Raw genomic sequence first — 12712 nt, forward strand, 5'->3', positions numbered from 1 at the left:
ATTTTCCATTCCGAGACTAAAATGAAGAGATTGATTTTTTGAATGATGATGGCTGTGGAAATGAAGCTGTTTGGCAAAATGTAGTCGAAGCGCAGTTTTGTCTTTATTCATTTTTCTATATATGAATATTAACCTGTTGAATGTTTTTGTGTTGTTTTCAGGGCAGGAGGTGGAAAAGAATGAAAAAGAATGAAATGTTTATATCTCATTGTGCATGGTGACTATGGAGTTGGGAGAGCGGATTCATGGAAAGTCCACAGGACAGAGGGATTGAGAAGGAAATTTGAAATAATAATTTCTTAAGAAGTAGTTGGATTTATAAAACAAACAAAAACCTCTTTTTTTCGAGAAAAGAAGAAACATTAAAAAGAGAAAAGGCTATTAGAAAGGACGATATGTCAGCAAGCTGCCAGATCTGTGGAAATTCATTGATTCAGTTTTCAATTTTCAATTTCAACTTATTTTTTTTTAAATTCATTTTCAATAACAATATGTATCATATATTTGAATATGAAATTGATGTATTACATTATCTTAATTATTGTTATCATGTTTTTGGAATCAGTTAACTTATGTTTTATTAGGTTTATCGAATTTTCGATATTTTTTTTAAGAAATTATATTTATTTCTCGATATTTGAAATAAAAACATTTGGAAACAAATAAAAATCAACAAATAATAAATAATAACAATATATTAATGGATATTTTCTCATTATTTTACAAAAATATATTTCTATTAAGCACATCCCTTAATGAAATTCTTTTTTGATCAAACGTCGGAATTTTTTATGATATCAAAAAAAATCACCCAAATGGAGAAATGAAAGAAACGCAAACAAAGGACGAGTATCTTTTTAATGGATAAAAAGAACTTGTTATTTGATGATTTTTTGAGAAAAGATGAAAATTGTTGATTGAAATAATTGTGTCATAATGTTCTGTGCATCTCATATCTCACAGATTTACAAAATAATCAGAAATATTCAATGACAACTGATGATAAGATCTTCTGTCAAGCAAATAAATTGTTTTCCCAAAGCTCGTGATGAGATCCTCATATCCTTCTTCTTCCATCTTGTCAAACATCTCCCTTTCAGATGATTTTCTTTTCGCTTCTTCCATTCCGCTTGTCTTTGCTCCTTTCAATTTCTCTGAAACATTCAAATAGAATTTTAAGCAAATCCTAAGGACTTTGTATTCCAATAATGATTGCTGAATCTCCTCCAAAATCAGATTGATCGTTCCGCTCTTCAATAAAGAATCAACGCTGACAGTTCCATTTTGAGGCAAGAAAAAAAAAGAGAAAAGCAGATTTCAAATATTTCTCTTTTATTCTCTTTTGCTGCTTTGCACAGCTCTACAATACAATGAATTAGTTCAGCATTTTCTTTGTTCTGCGATCTGAATTCATGAAAATAACCATTCACCTCAACGATCCATTTTTTAATTAGTCAAATTTTTTTCATTTCTTTTCCCATTTTATCATCTTCTTTTCTTTTCCAATCTATGCATTTCGATATCTCTTCCAATTCGTTTATCGCCTCTCTTGCAAAGAACAACTCATCCAAAATTGAACTTTCAAAATCTTTACTATTATAAAGCCTATTGATTAAAAACGTCTAAGTCAAAAAATAGGCAATACGTGTCAAATTTCGATTCATCTGGTGATATTTGATGAGTTCAACGAGCTCATTCAGAGACAATTCATTTTCTAAAGACTTGTCAATGCGTTCATCAAAATCTAAATACAATAAACGATCAGAGAAAACATTCAAACTCTGTGCATTCTAATAACACTCAATGAAAGAAATGCCATTTCTCCTTCCTTTTGAGTTTCCTTGTACTTTTCTCTCTTCAAGGCAACTTTCACCAGGGCAGGCACACAAATTGATAACAATCCAGATGGAATCCCATAATTGAGCAAAACAAAGCACTCGTGAAGATCAACAAGAAGATTCTCATTCTTTCCTTTTTTTGTTTCATCTTCATCAACAATCATCTTCTCAAATCTTTTCCCCAATGAAGAACTGTTGAAACTACTGCTGACAAAACCCATCACTGCAATGAAAAACCCCATGTGCTTCAACGCCACAAGCGCATTTTTTAAAGATATTCTCCTTTCTTCAATCATTTTGTCTATTTTATTGAACATTTCCGTTGTAAAAACCGTATGAAATTCTTTTATGCTCATATCTGCAATCATTTCGCTTGTTTCTTCGATTTTCTGATTTAGTTCATCCTTACTGCAATGCTCCAGCTCTGAAAATAATTCTGAAAAAGAAAATTCCATAATTGCTAAGAATTAAAATCGACAATGAATATCAACCAATGAATATGTTTGCGGTATTCATTTCCTGTCCATTCGAAAAAAGATTGCATTCAGAAAAGACATTTTATTAACCATTTGAATTGAATGTGTAAATTTTTGAATAGAAGAAATTGGAGAAGATAAAATTTTAAACCAATCAAAAAAATATATACACTCACACAATAGTTTTGTGATTCGACATTTGAAAAGTGATAACACAGAAAAAAAAAGATTTGTTTCTATATTAATGCTTTTATGGATGTTCAGATCATCGAATTTTTAAGAATGAAATTGCTCTGACTTAAAATGAAAGATTGATCAACGAAAAAAAACTTGAGAATGAAAAATATGATTTCTCATGATGGTTTTATAAACTGAAAAGACATATCAAACGATGGAATAATAAATGATAATTTTTGGAAATTGGAAGACAAAGAAAAAAAATGACAATTTTATATTTTAAATGATAATATCAATGTAGATGCAATTTTCATTGATCTTTTCATTGGGAAGATATTTATGTCCACTTTTCCAAACCTCATGAATTTGACGAATTGTTTCAAAATAAAATATCCACTTGTTCAAGATGAAAATTTGTAGGGAGCATTGCGTGCCGTCGACAAATGTTCCATAGGAAAAGGAAACATGCATGCGTCAGTTCAGAAACGATTTTATTTTATGAGACATGCGCTGTTTTGGTACTAACAGTATTTAACGGAAGAAAAGGAAAATAATGAAATCAGTTTCTACAGAAATATTGGAAACTTAACCCATTTGGTTCAGGAAGAATACTGAAAAGGAAAGTGATCGCATTTCTGTGCTCTATCATTTTTTGAAAGTAGGAATGATAAAATATTTTGTATTAACGGAGATTTGATGGTGAAAAAAGCGTTGATTTTGGAATAGCATATTTCTTATTTTTGAGAATCGCAATAGAATGTTTGAAATTTTTTGTGGTGCTCTGATTGATTCATGGAATTATTTGATTATCTTCTGATTCAGGTTGCTCAAATGAAAAAAGAGAAAGAGTTATTGGGCAATGGAAAAGACAATAAAATGGATGGTTTCAAACGAAAGCAAACAAAAAGAATAGAAGAAGAAGAAGAAGAAGAAGAAGATAAGAAAATGGAAATGAGATTTGGATGAATTGAACGAAAAGTCAATGATGTGGAAAAAAATCCGAATGAAGAGCTGAGTTTGATTTTTCCACAATGAGCGATATGTTCCATTTCTTGACCGTTCCATCCAGAACCCAAAGGATTAACTTTATTTGGAACGGTTTTTTTTGTTAGCCGATCTTGCTTCATTCAAAGCAAGAAAGGCAAATAACTGCAACAAACGACTCAGAATTCTTTGAGTTATATCAATCAAAAGACAATCTGATATTTCCTCGGCCACAGTCTCTTCTGTGCCAGAAATGCTTCCTCCAATCATTTCTATTATACATTCTCACTTCCGTTCTCATCTTCAGAGAAACCATTGAATTTGATGAAAATCCAAATAACATTCAGCTGCAGCGCTTGCTGTTGCAGAAGCACAGCAATTGTCAATGCATTGTTTGGTCTCACACAAAATGTCGCATCGGCATTAATTTTTATTCGGAAAAATCTTTCTATTCTTTTTCTCTCTTGGCTTTCTTTCAGAATCAAAACGCAAGCATTTTGATTTGCAAGAAAACATTCATTCACTTTCTTCTCTTCGATCTGAGAGTATCACTTAAGGGTTAGTCACCCAAGCGAATCTGAAAAAAGAATGCTCCCTAGCTCTCCACTCAGCACTGGACCCGCGTTGAATTCTGCCACATCAATGATGTCAGATGGACCTCCGGGAGAGACGGTTTCGAGTGTGATTTCTCATTCCAGTTCTGAATTTTCCCAGCAGATCCCGGGAGCTTCAGAAGCGAAAATAAGCCATGGCGACGATTGTTTGCTGCTAGAAAATCGTTTTAAAACAATATATCTCAGAGATTCGGACTGCAGCTTATATGATATGGATTTACCAGAAAGATATTTGGAAGATGTTATTAATGATTTGAAGGAAGATGATTTAAGTCCATTTCTGCCAAAGGCTCCTCCTGCAACTTCGAGAACAGATAATTGGATGAATGACGCATTGGACAAGGCAGGCGAGCGAACAGAAGCATTTCTATATCCAGCCATTAAAATTCTGCTTTACACCCACGCGAAATTAAAAGAAAAAGATGACGAAAAAGGATCAATTGCAGATGCAATTTTATTAGTTTCAAAAGCGCTGAAGGAAGCAAGATCTGTAAGAATTCAAGGAAGATTCGGCTTTAGGGCAGCTGCACAGATGAAGGAGAGCACAGCTTCCAGTCTTCTTACTCAAAGGCAATCAGAAGTTCTTGAAGAATGGAGAAAAACAGAGAGGAGTCAACAATTCAAGCCACAAACAACGAGCTGGCCTATGAGAAGAAGTTCGATTAGAGCCAGAACAATTCCAACCAGAAGATCAGCTTGTCACAGATTTTTTCAAAGAGCTCCCCGGTTGTCAAGACAACAAAACCAAATCCGGCTGCTACCAAGAGCTTCAGGTTTCGTTTCAAGAAGACAATCAGGGGAGCGAAAATTCCAATAGAAGAAACGAACAGCATTCTACAGCCCGCAGAAGTCCGACAAGAGGCAATGGTTGGAGGAAGATCTTGTTTATTTCGAGAAGAATGGGAAAAAATTTGAGGGGCACGAATTATTGGGAAAGGAGTAATCCCTGTTTGGAGGAGCAAAGCCGCGAAGGAATCACTCAAGAAAACAGGAGTATTCAACCTTTTGAAGCACCAGAGTCAAAAAGCCCAACAAGCCTTTTCAGAGATGATCAAGAAGCAACTGGAAACAAATATCATCAAGCCGATTCAGGAGAAGGATGTGAAGCATTTGAATCCAGTTTTTGTAATCAGAAAGAAAGACGGCGGCTGGAGGCAAATCGTGGATTGCCGAAGACTCAACAATGCTATCAAGACGATTTATTACAAGCAAGAAGACCACAGAACAGTGGAGAAAATTATACTAGAAAAGGATTACGCAGTCACATTGGACTTGAGCCAAGCTTATTATCTTATAAAAATCAGCGAAGAATTATCACCATTCATTTCGTTCGTTTTCAAAGGAATATACTACGCTTACCATGGAATGCCTTTCGGATACAAAGATGCGCCTCGAACGTTCACAAAAGTGATGAGGAAAGTTCTAAAATACATGAGGGATGAATGGAGCGTGAGAGCCATTGCATATTTGGACGATATTGTTCTTCTTCATCAAAATCCACAGGAACTCAACATTATTGTGGAGAAAACCCTTTCGATGTTCAACAAATTGGGACTGTTGGTCAATTCAGAAAAATGTCATTTAATTCCATGTCAGCAGTTCAAATTTTTGGGCTTCCAATGGGATACCAATCAGTTTGTGGTACAGATAGAGGAATCGAAGAAAACCGAGCTGATGAAAGAGTGCAAGAAATGGAGGAGGATTGCCCAGAACAACAGAGTTGTTTCGATAAAGAAGTTTGCCTCATTGATAGGGAAACTGAATGCAACAAGATTCGTGTATCAAGAAGCCTCCCTGAATTTGTCACAACTGTACAAACTCCTAAACATAGCTTTGAGTCTGAATGGATGGCAAGGAAAAATGCGCGTGAATGCATCGATAACAAATTGCCTCATGAAGTGGAGTGAAAGGCTGAAAGAGAACCAACCAAGGAGATTGAATCCAGTGTTTCGACAAGATGCAATTCTTACAACAGATGCATCAGGGTTTGCCACTGGCGCAACGCTAAAAGCCAACAATCAAATGCTGGACTTTCACAAACCTCTTCCACCTCCAGTCAGAAACCAAAGTTCAAATTACAGAGAGCTATTCGCTATCAATCAAGCCATCGCGCATTTCTCAAATTCCATTCGAAATCAAGAAATAAGAAATCTACTTATTCGATCAGACAACACAACAGCAGTTTACAATCTGAATCGATGGGGAGCGGGTCCGAATCTCAGAACCCTTCTGAAGAAAATATGGAATCAAACCCATGCGCTGAAAGTGGTCGTGAAAGCTCAACATATTCCCGGAGAGAGAAACGTCAGAGCAGATGGCCTATCGAGATTGGCGAAAGGAGGAGATTACGAAGTCGGACAAGAAGCACTCGAAGAGATCACCAATCAGCTTCAGATGCACATCACACTCGATGCGTTCGCAACAAAAACACAAAATCAACGAGATGGTGCGGACCAGGAAGCAATTTAAGTCAAGACGGGTTACAAATTTCTTGGAGAAACGAGACAGTTCTTGCTCATCCACCGGTTCATTTGATTCCAGCAGTGATCCGAAAAGCAGCGATGGAGAAAGCTCGAGTTCTTCTTCTTCTTCCAGATTGGAAAGGTCAGATATGTGAACCTCTTCTGAACAACACAAATCACATCTCTTGGACATGGAGGAGAACGGAGGAGATAATAAGGGAAGGAAGATGGATGAAGCTAATGAATGCTACACTTCCACCAGGAAGACTGAGGATATGCCTAATCAATCCATAACCAAAAAGGGAGAATCGTGGTGGAACGAGATTTTGGCATCAAGAAGCATGTCACGTGAACTGGCAGAAGAGTGCAAAAACAGCGTCGCTAGAGCAACATGGATGGGATACACTTATGGTTTCGCACATTTCAAAGACTGATGGGATCAGTTGAAACACAAAGACATACCTTCTAAATTTCAGATTTGGCAAAAAAGATGCTTGGATGTGTTTGTCGCTTTGAAAAATAACGGAATGAAAGCTTCTTCATTGAGAATTGTCAGATCGGCCATTTCCTTTCTAACATCAGTATTATACGGAAAATCACTTAGGGAGAACACCTTGATTTCAATCCTGTTTAGATCATTCAGGAGATCAGAATGCAGAAAGAAAAAGAGACAAGATGATATGTGGAACCCTCAACAACTCTTCACGCACATAGAAACGATTGGAAAGAACGAAAATTTGTCATTCTCGCAGCTAACGAGGAAAACAATTTGTTTGTGCATGATGTTCTCTGCTTGCCGCTTTACAGAACTGGAAAGAATCAATCTCAAGGAATCAGAAATAGATAAGCAATCAATTAACCTGAATACATCACTTAAAACTGGACTTGAAAGAAGCAACATTGTCATCTTATTCCTCGACAAAGAAAGTTTGATATGTCCAGCAACAGCCGTTAAAGATTTATGGGATCGTGTAAAAATTCACAATCCAGCTTCTAATAAACTATTTCTGAGCTCTTCAACATATGATCCAATGAATGCCCGAGCAATTCGAAAAGCATCCAGCGAAATGATGAAAGATGCAAGAATCCCTTCGAACTGCAGCCCATACACCTTGAAACATGCTTCAATATCAGCCTTAACAATGGCAGGAACTCCAGTCGAACAGGTGGCAAAATTCGCAAGATTATCCCCTAGCAGCAACACAGTGATAAAACATTATTTCAAATCTAACATATCAAACAAGATGGCCCAGATTATATCGTCGAATCAGGATACAAATAAAGCAATTCAACAGCCTTCCACAATTCCTCCATCCATATCCACACCAGACGAAAAAGATTCCATTGTTCCCATCAATCAACATTCACGTTTGCCAGAAGGCCACGAAACAGAGAAAGCAAGAGAAGAGATCTCACAACCAGACCATATTGAAGAACCAGATGATAATGAATCTCAATCCATCCACAAAAAGCAATCAAATACTACGAACAATGAAAACAAGAAAGACGAAAATGAAATCATCGAAGAAAAATGCATCCAGTTTATTATTCGAACAAGATCACAGAGACGAAAAGAAATGATGGAAAGAGAAAATTCAGAAAGTAATCCATAACGCCCAATTACTACAAACTCTCAGATCGAAGAGAAGAAAGTGAATGAATGTTTTCTTGCAAATCAAAATGCTTGCGTTTTGATTGAAAAAGAAAATATGAAATTCACTTTCTTCTCTTCACCCACCGCGTTTTCACTCCCACCCTGTGAAGAAAGCTTTAAGCAAGTTCCAGATGCAATACCAACCCAAAACCCATTTTGAAACCCATTTCACCTTTTTCTCTTCAAGCGCAATTTGTATTTTCACGCGCATTTTCCACACTTCATTTTTTTAAGCCAGATTCGCTTGTGTGACTAACCCTTAAGTGATACTCTCAGATCGAAGAGAAGAAAGTGAATTTCATATTTTCTTTTTCAAACAAATCAAACACACACTTGTCTGATTCTTCTTTTTTTAGGCACACCAGCTTTGCAAGATCTTTTGCCTTCTTCCTCAAAAAATTCCACTTTCTTCAGTCACTTCTCAATGAATAATTCATCTCACATGAAATTCATCGTTTCATCGTTTCATTCTTCCCATCTTTTCAATTCCAACACATTCAACGGAAGAATAGAAATTGCTATCAGAAGTTATTGTGCATTCAACTTTTGAATTGAACAAGTTCATGAACTGCAGATGCCACAAACGAATTAATGCAATCCGAGGAAACTGAACTGAAGAAGAATGATGAAACGGGGAAATGAAGAAATTTTTGTCAGAACATTTATATGAATTTTCAAAATGTTATTCCTTCGTCCACTTCATTCTTTGTTTTCTTTATTCCTCTTGCTCATGCAAAATTGGCTGTGGATGAAATTTTCCATAAACAGTTGCACGAAACATTTGAAAAGAAAGAGCAAAGAAGAGACTTTTCAAGTTGATGAATGAGAAAGGGCAAATTGATTTTTGTTTCATGAAACTTGCTGAACAGACAAATCGCTTGAAAAAGAAGAAAATGAAAGTCATTTTTATATTCTCTTTGTTTCTTCATTTCATCCAAATGAAGTGAGCCAAAAATCAAATTTTTGAAATAATTTTTAAGATTTTTGTTGAATTATGAAATGACAAAAAAATAAAATAAAATTAAATAAAATAAATATTTGAGTTCCAAAATAAAAAATTTCCCATTTCCTCAAACATTCACAAAATAATCAGAAATATTCAACGATAATCCATAATTACAACATATATATAGAGCATTCAGTATATTATGAAAGCTTGTGATTTCATCTTCGTATCCTTCTTCTTCCATTTTTTCAAAAACCTTTCTTATTGTTGCCTTTCTTTTCACTTCTTCCATTTCATCTTTCTTCTTTTCTTTCAATTTCCTCAATAAATTGAGAAAAAATCTTAAGATATTTAATGAGAGTCCATCGTCCAATGTTGGCTGCTTAATTTCCTCTAAGATGTCATCAACAACTCCTCCTTTCATCAACTCTTCAACTGTTTCAAATCTGTTGTTCTTTTAAACAACGCAAAGCATTGCTCACTAATTTCTCCGTAATTATCCCTTGATGCTCTGAACAACCTTGTCATGCTACCAATTAGCCAAACAAATTCTGCATTCCACAATTTGAAACAGAGAAAATATTCTTCCAAGGTTCCCAGCCATCTCAATATAACAAGCTCTTTTTTTTTATCTTTTCTTCTTTCTTCTTTCTCCTCTTCTTTTCTCTTCCAATCCACATTTCCCCTGAGCTCTTCCAGCTCTCTTACTGCCACTCTTCCAAAATGCAGCTCATTCATAATCACTTGTCCCAGGCTTCTGTCTTGGAATAATCGGCTAATTAAAAACCTCCAAGTTGACTGATGGGCTAGATAAGTGAGATTTCTATGTTCTCGATGATATTGGATGATCTCTTTCATCTCATTCAGATACAGCTCTTTATCTATTTTCTAATAAAAAATAGAAAAATAACAATAATATGAAAAACAAAATAGAAATGTTCAAACGTTATATCCAATTTTGCTCAAAGCCAGCAAAGCTATTTCCACTTCTTTTTGCTTTTCCTTTTTCTCCTTTTTCAATGCAGCTTTCACTAGGCAATGCAAACAAATTGAAAGCAATTCAGTCGAGAAGTAATGATTGAAAAAAATATTGCATTCGCAGAGTTCAACAAGAAGATTTTCATCCGTTTCTTCTTTTTTCTCATTTTCATCAATAATCATCTTTTGAACTTTTTTGTTCAATTTAGAATGATTAAAGCAGCCACTCGATATACCTTTCAACGTATTGCAATATCCTACATGTTTCAACAATAATAATGCATTTTCAATTAACAATTTCTTCTCATCAATCATTTTATCTATTTTAAAAGACAATTCTTCTGAAAAAACAGATGTGAATTCTTCTTTATTCATTCCATCAATTATTTCGTCCATTTCTTCAATTTTCTGTTTCTGCTCAGAGTCAGTGCAATGCTCCAATTCATGAAGCAATTCTGAAAAAAGTATGTTGAAAGAAATTCAATAATCATGAATTCAAAAGCAAGAATGAGTACAAACCATTGAACCCTTTTGTAACGCTCGTAGCCTGTTTTTTTAAAAATGCATTGCAGCCAAAATACAACATATTTTCATCATTCGCATTGAATTCGCATTTCTTTGGATAGATGAAATGGACGGAAAATAAAAAACTCAGAATAGTCATATAAATATACGATTTCATACTGTTTTTTCTTGTGCTAACATTTTTGACAAAGGATGATAAAGATTAAAAAATAAGGATTTGTTGATTATTTGTTATTTATTATGGATTAAATGATCGAATGATTCTCTTTGAACGATATTAACCATTGGAAAGATGAGAGATCGGCAAACGTATATTTTCTACAATGTGTGCGATTTTATTTTGTGTGGTAGTACGAGACAGCGACATTGAGGAATTGATAATGGAATTGTCCAAGATGATTTTTATGAAAAGCGTCTTTGAAGGAAATGCAGCAATTTCCGAATATTTGAAAGAAAATTTATTGATATTGGTATGTTTTTATAGTTCTTGTTCGTTGAGAAGATAGTTTTATTCATCACTTTTCAGAGTGCAAGAATCTGATAATATATTTATATGACCATTCCTTTGCTTTTCTGAGGAGAACATCAGAAGAGAGCTCTGCCGAGAGACAACCAGAAGATGGGAATTGCTTATTTTTTGTATTCAATTGGAATTGGAGATGAAAACAAATTTAATGAAAAGCATTTGGATGAAGGGGAAAAAAGAAGAGGTGTATTTCAAAGAGAAAATAAAATGCCTAATTTTGGAAATATACTTGATCTCACATCGCATATTAAAAATCTACTGATGCACAAACAAGTTACCCAACGTTAATGTATATCTTTGATGAAATGGAAACAAAATTCTGAAATTCAAAGAATTCTACCTCATTCTCTTTTTATCCATTCAAAATACTTTGATTCAACTGAACGAATAATAAACAGAGTGAGCTAACGCACTGATCAGAAACATATAGAAAGAAAACATCAAGAAGAAATTGAAAAATGTTGTTTCAAATGCAAATAGTTCTTTTTTTGAAATTTTTCAATAAATACATTTTATTGTCAAAATAAAACAACAATCACCAAGATATAATAATTCTAATAGTTACAAAGTGTAAGTTTTCTCATTTCAAACTGATTATGATCCCGAGAATTTCTCATCAAGAAATCAAAACGAACAAAACAGTAATTATCCCTTAATAAAATATATCACAAATAAATACAGTTATGGGAATGTATTAATTTTTTGATTATTTTGTTGAAAGGACAATAAAACCTATGTGTGATATCACTGAAGAAGATTTCGCGAAAATTTCCGAGCAATCTATTGGATGTTCGCCTGCAGAAGCAGGAGATTTGAAGAAGAACGGATTTATTGTGTTGAAGGGTCATCCCGCAAAGATTGTGCAAATTGCTATTACAAAAACTGGGAAGCATGGGCACGAAAAGGTGAGTCTGACTGCCCTGGACATTTTCACAAACAAGAAATTCCAGGGAATGTTTCCAGCTTCAACGCGCGTGATGGTACCAGAAGTTGAGAAAAAGGACTACCAGGTTTTGGACATTCTGGAAAACAACGAGCTTAGCTTGTTGGATGACGAATTCAAGCAACGGGAAGATCTGGATGTGGAGGATGAAGAAATGGCAGAATCTATTCGTGAAGCATTGGATGAAGGAGACGACGTAGATGTATCAGTGGTGAGTTCGCTTGGGCAGGAGAAAGTTTTTGCAATGCGCCGCCGAAAATGAGCGCAGATTGGAGCTTGGATAAAGGCGAAAAACGAAAACAGCAAGCATTTTGGAGCGACAGAAGTTGCAACTGTTATTCCGTGAACCTTTCGCTTTCGCTGGACATCTAAGCTCAATTGTGTTTTTGATTTGATAGTTAAATTTTCCGGTTGGCTGGCCATTCCCTTTTCCTTTCGTTTTGCATTTATGATTTCTTTTCCAGCCTATGTTTGGATGCTGGTTGTGAGGAAGCTTATAGGCAAAGATTCTAAATGGACGAAATTGGAATATTGTTATTTGATTACTTCTCCTGGCATATTGTTATCCACCCAGCTATCCACGTTTATT

At 35.0% G+C, this 12712-nt stretch overlaps 5 protein-coding genes across 5 annotated transcripts; 4 read left to right on the forward strand and 1 right to left on the reverse strand.

The window, feature by feature from the left end:
• Positions 1–4063: 4063 nt before the first annotated feature.
• On the forward strand, positions 4064–4906 carry MONOS_8365 (uncharacterized protein; the record flags this gene model as incomplete). The annotated part of the gene is made up of 1 exon (XM_067878771.1): positions 4064–4906. The coding sequence occupies one exon, from the start codon at positions 4064–4066 to the stop codon at positions 4904–4906; it is 843 nt and encodes a 280-aa protein (XP_067726932.1).
• A 230-nt stretch (positions 4907–5136) lies between these two features.
• MONOS_8366 (putative Reverse transcriptase (RNA-dependent DNA polymerase)) lies at positions 5137–6558 on the forward strand (the record flags this gene model as incomplete). The annotated part of the gene is made up of 1 exon (XM_067878772.1): positions 5137–6558. One exon carries the CDS (start codon positions 5137–5139, stop codon positions 6556–6558), a length of 1422 nt encoding a protein of 473 aa, XP_067726933.1.
• A 184-nt stretch (positions 6559–6742) lies between these two features.
• Positions 6743–8164, forward strand: MONOS_8367 (uncharacterized protein; the record flags this gene model as incomplete). Its single annotated transcript, XM_067878773.1, has 2 exons — positions 6743–6962; positions 7134–8164. 2 exons carry the CDS (start codon positions 6743–6745, stop codon positions 8162–8164), a joined length of 1251 nt encoding a protein of 416 aa, XP_067726934.1.
• Positions 8165–9164: 1000 nt separating this feature from the next.
• On the reverse strand, positions 9165–10834 carry MONOS_8368 (uncharacterized protein; the record flags this gene model as incomplete). The annotated part of the gene is made up of 4 exons (XM_067878774.1): positions 9165–10039; positions 10097–10584; positions 10649–10745; positions 10814–10834. The coding sequence occupies 4 exons, from the start codon at positions 10832–10834 to the stop codon at positions 9575–9577; spliced, it is 1071 nt and encodes a 356-aa protein (XP_067726935.1). The 3' UTR covers positions 9165–9574.
• A 1080-nt stretch (positions 10835–11914) lies between these two features.
• MONOS_8369 (putative eucarytic translation initiation factor 5A) lies at positions 11915–12385 on the forward strand (the record flags this gene model as incomplete). Its single annotated transcript, XM_067878775.1, has 1 exon — positions 11915–12385. One exon carries the CDS (start codon positions 11915–11917, stop codon positions 12383–12385), a length of 471 nt encoding a protein of 156 aa, XP_067726936.1.
• Between the last annotated feature and the right edge of the window lie 327 nt (positions 12386–12712).

The sequence above is a fragment of the Monocercomonoides exilis genome (assembly GCF_001643675.1).
Source record: "Monocercomonoides exilis strain PA203 chromosome Unknown scaffold24-1337568, whole genome shotgun sequence".
Classification (NCBI taxonomy): domain Eukaryota; phylum Preaxostyla; order Oxymonadida; family Polymastigidae; genus Monocercomonoides; species Monocercomonoides exilis.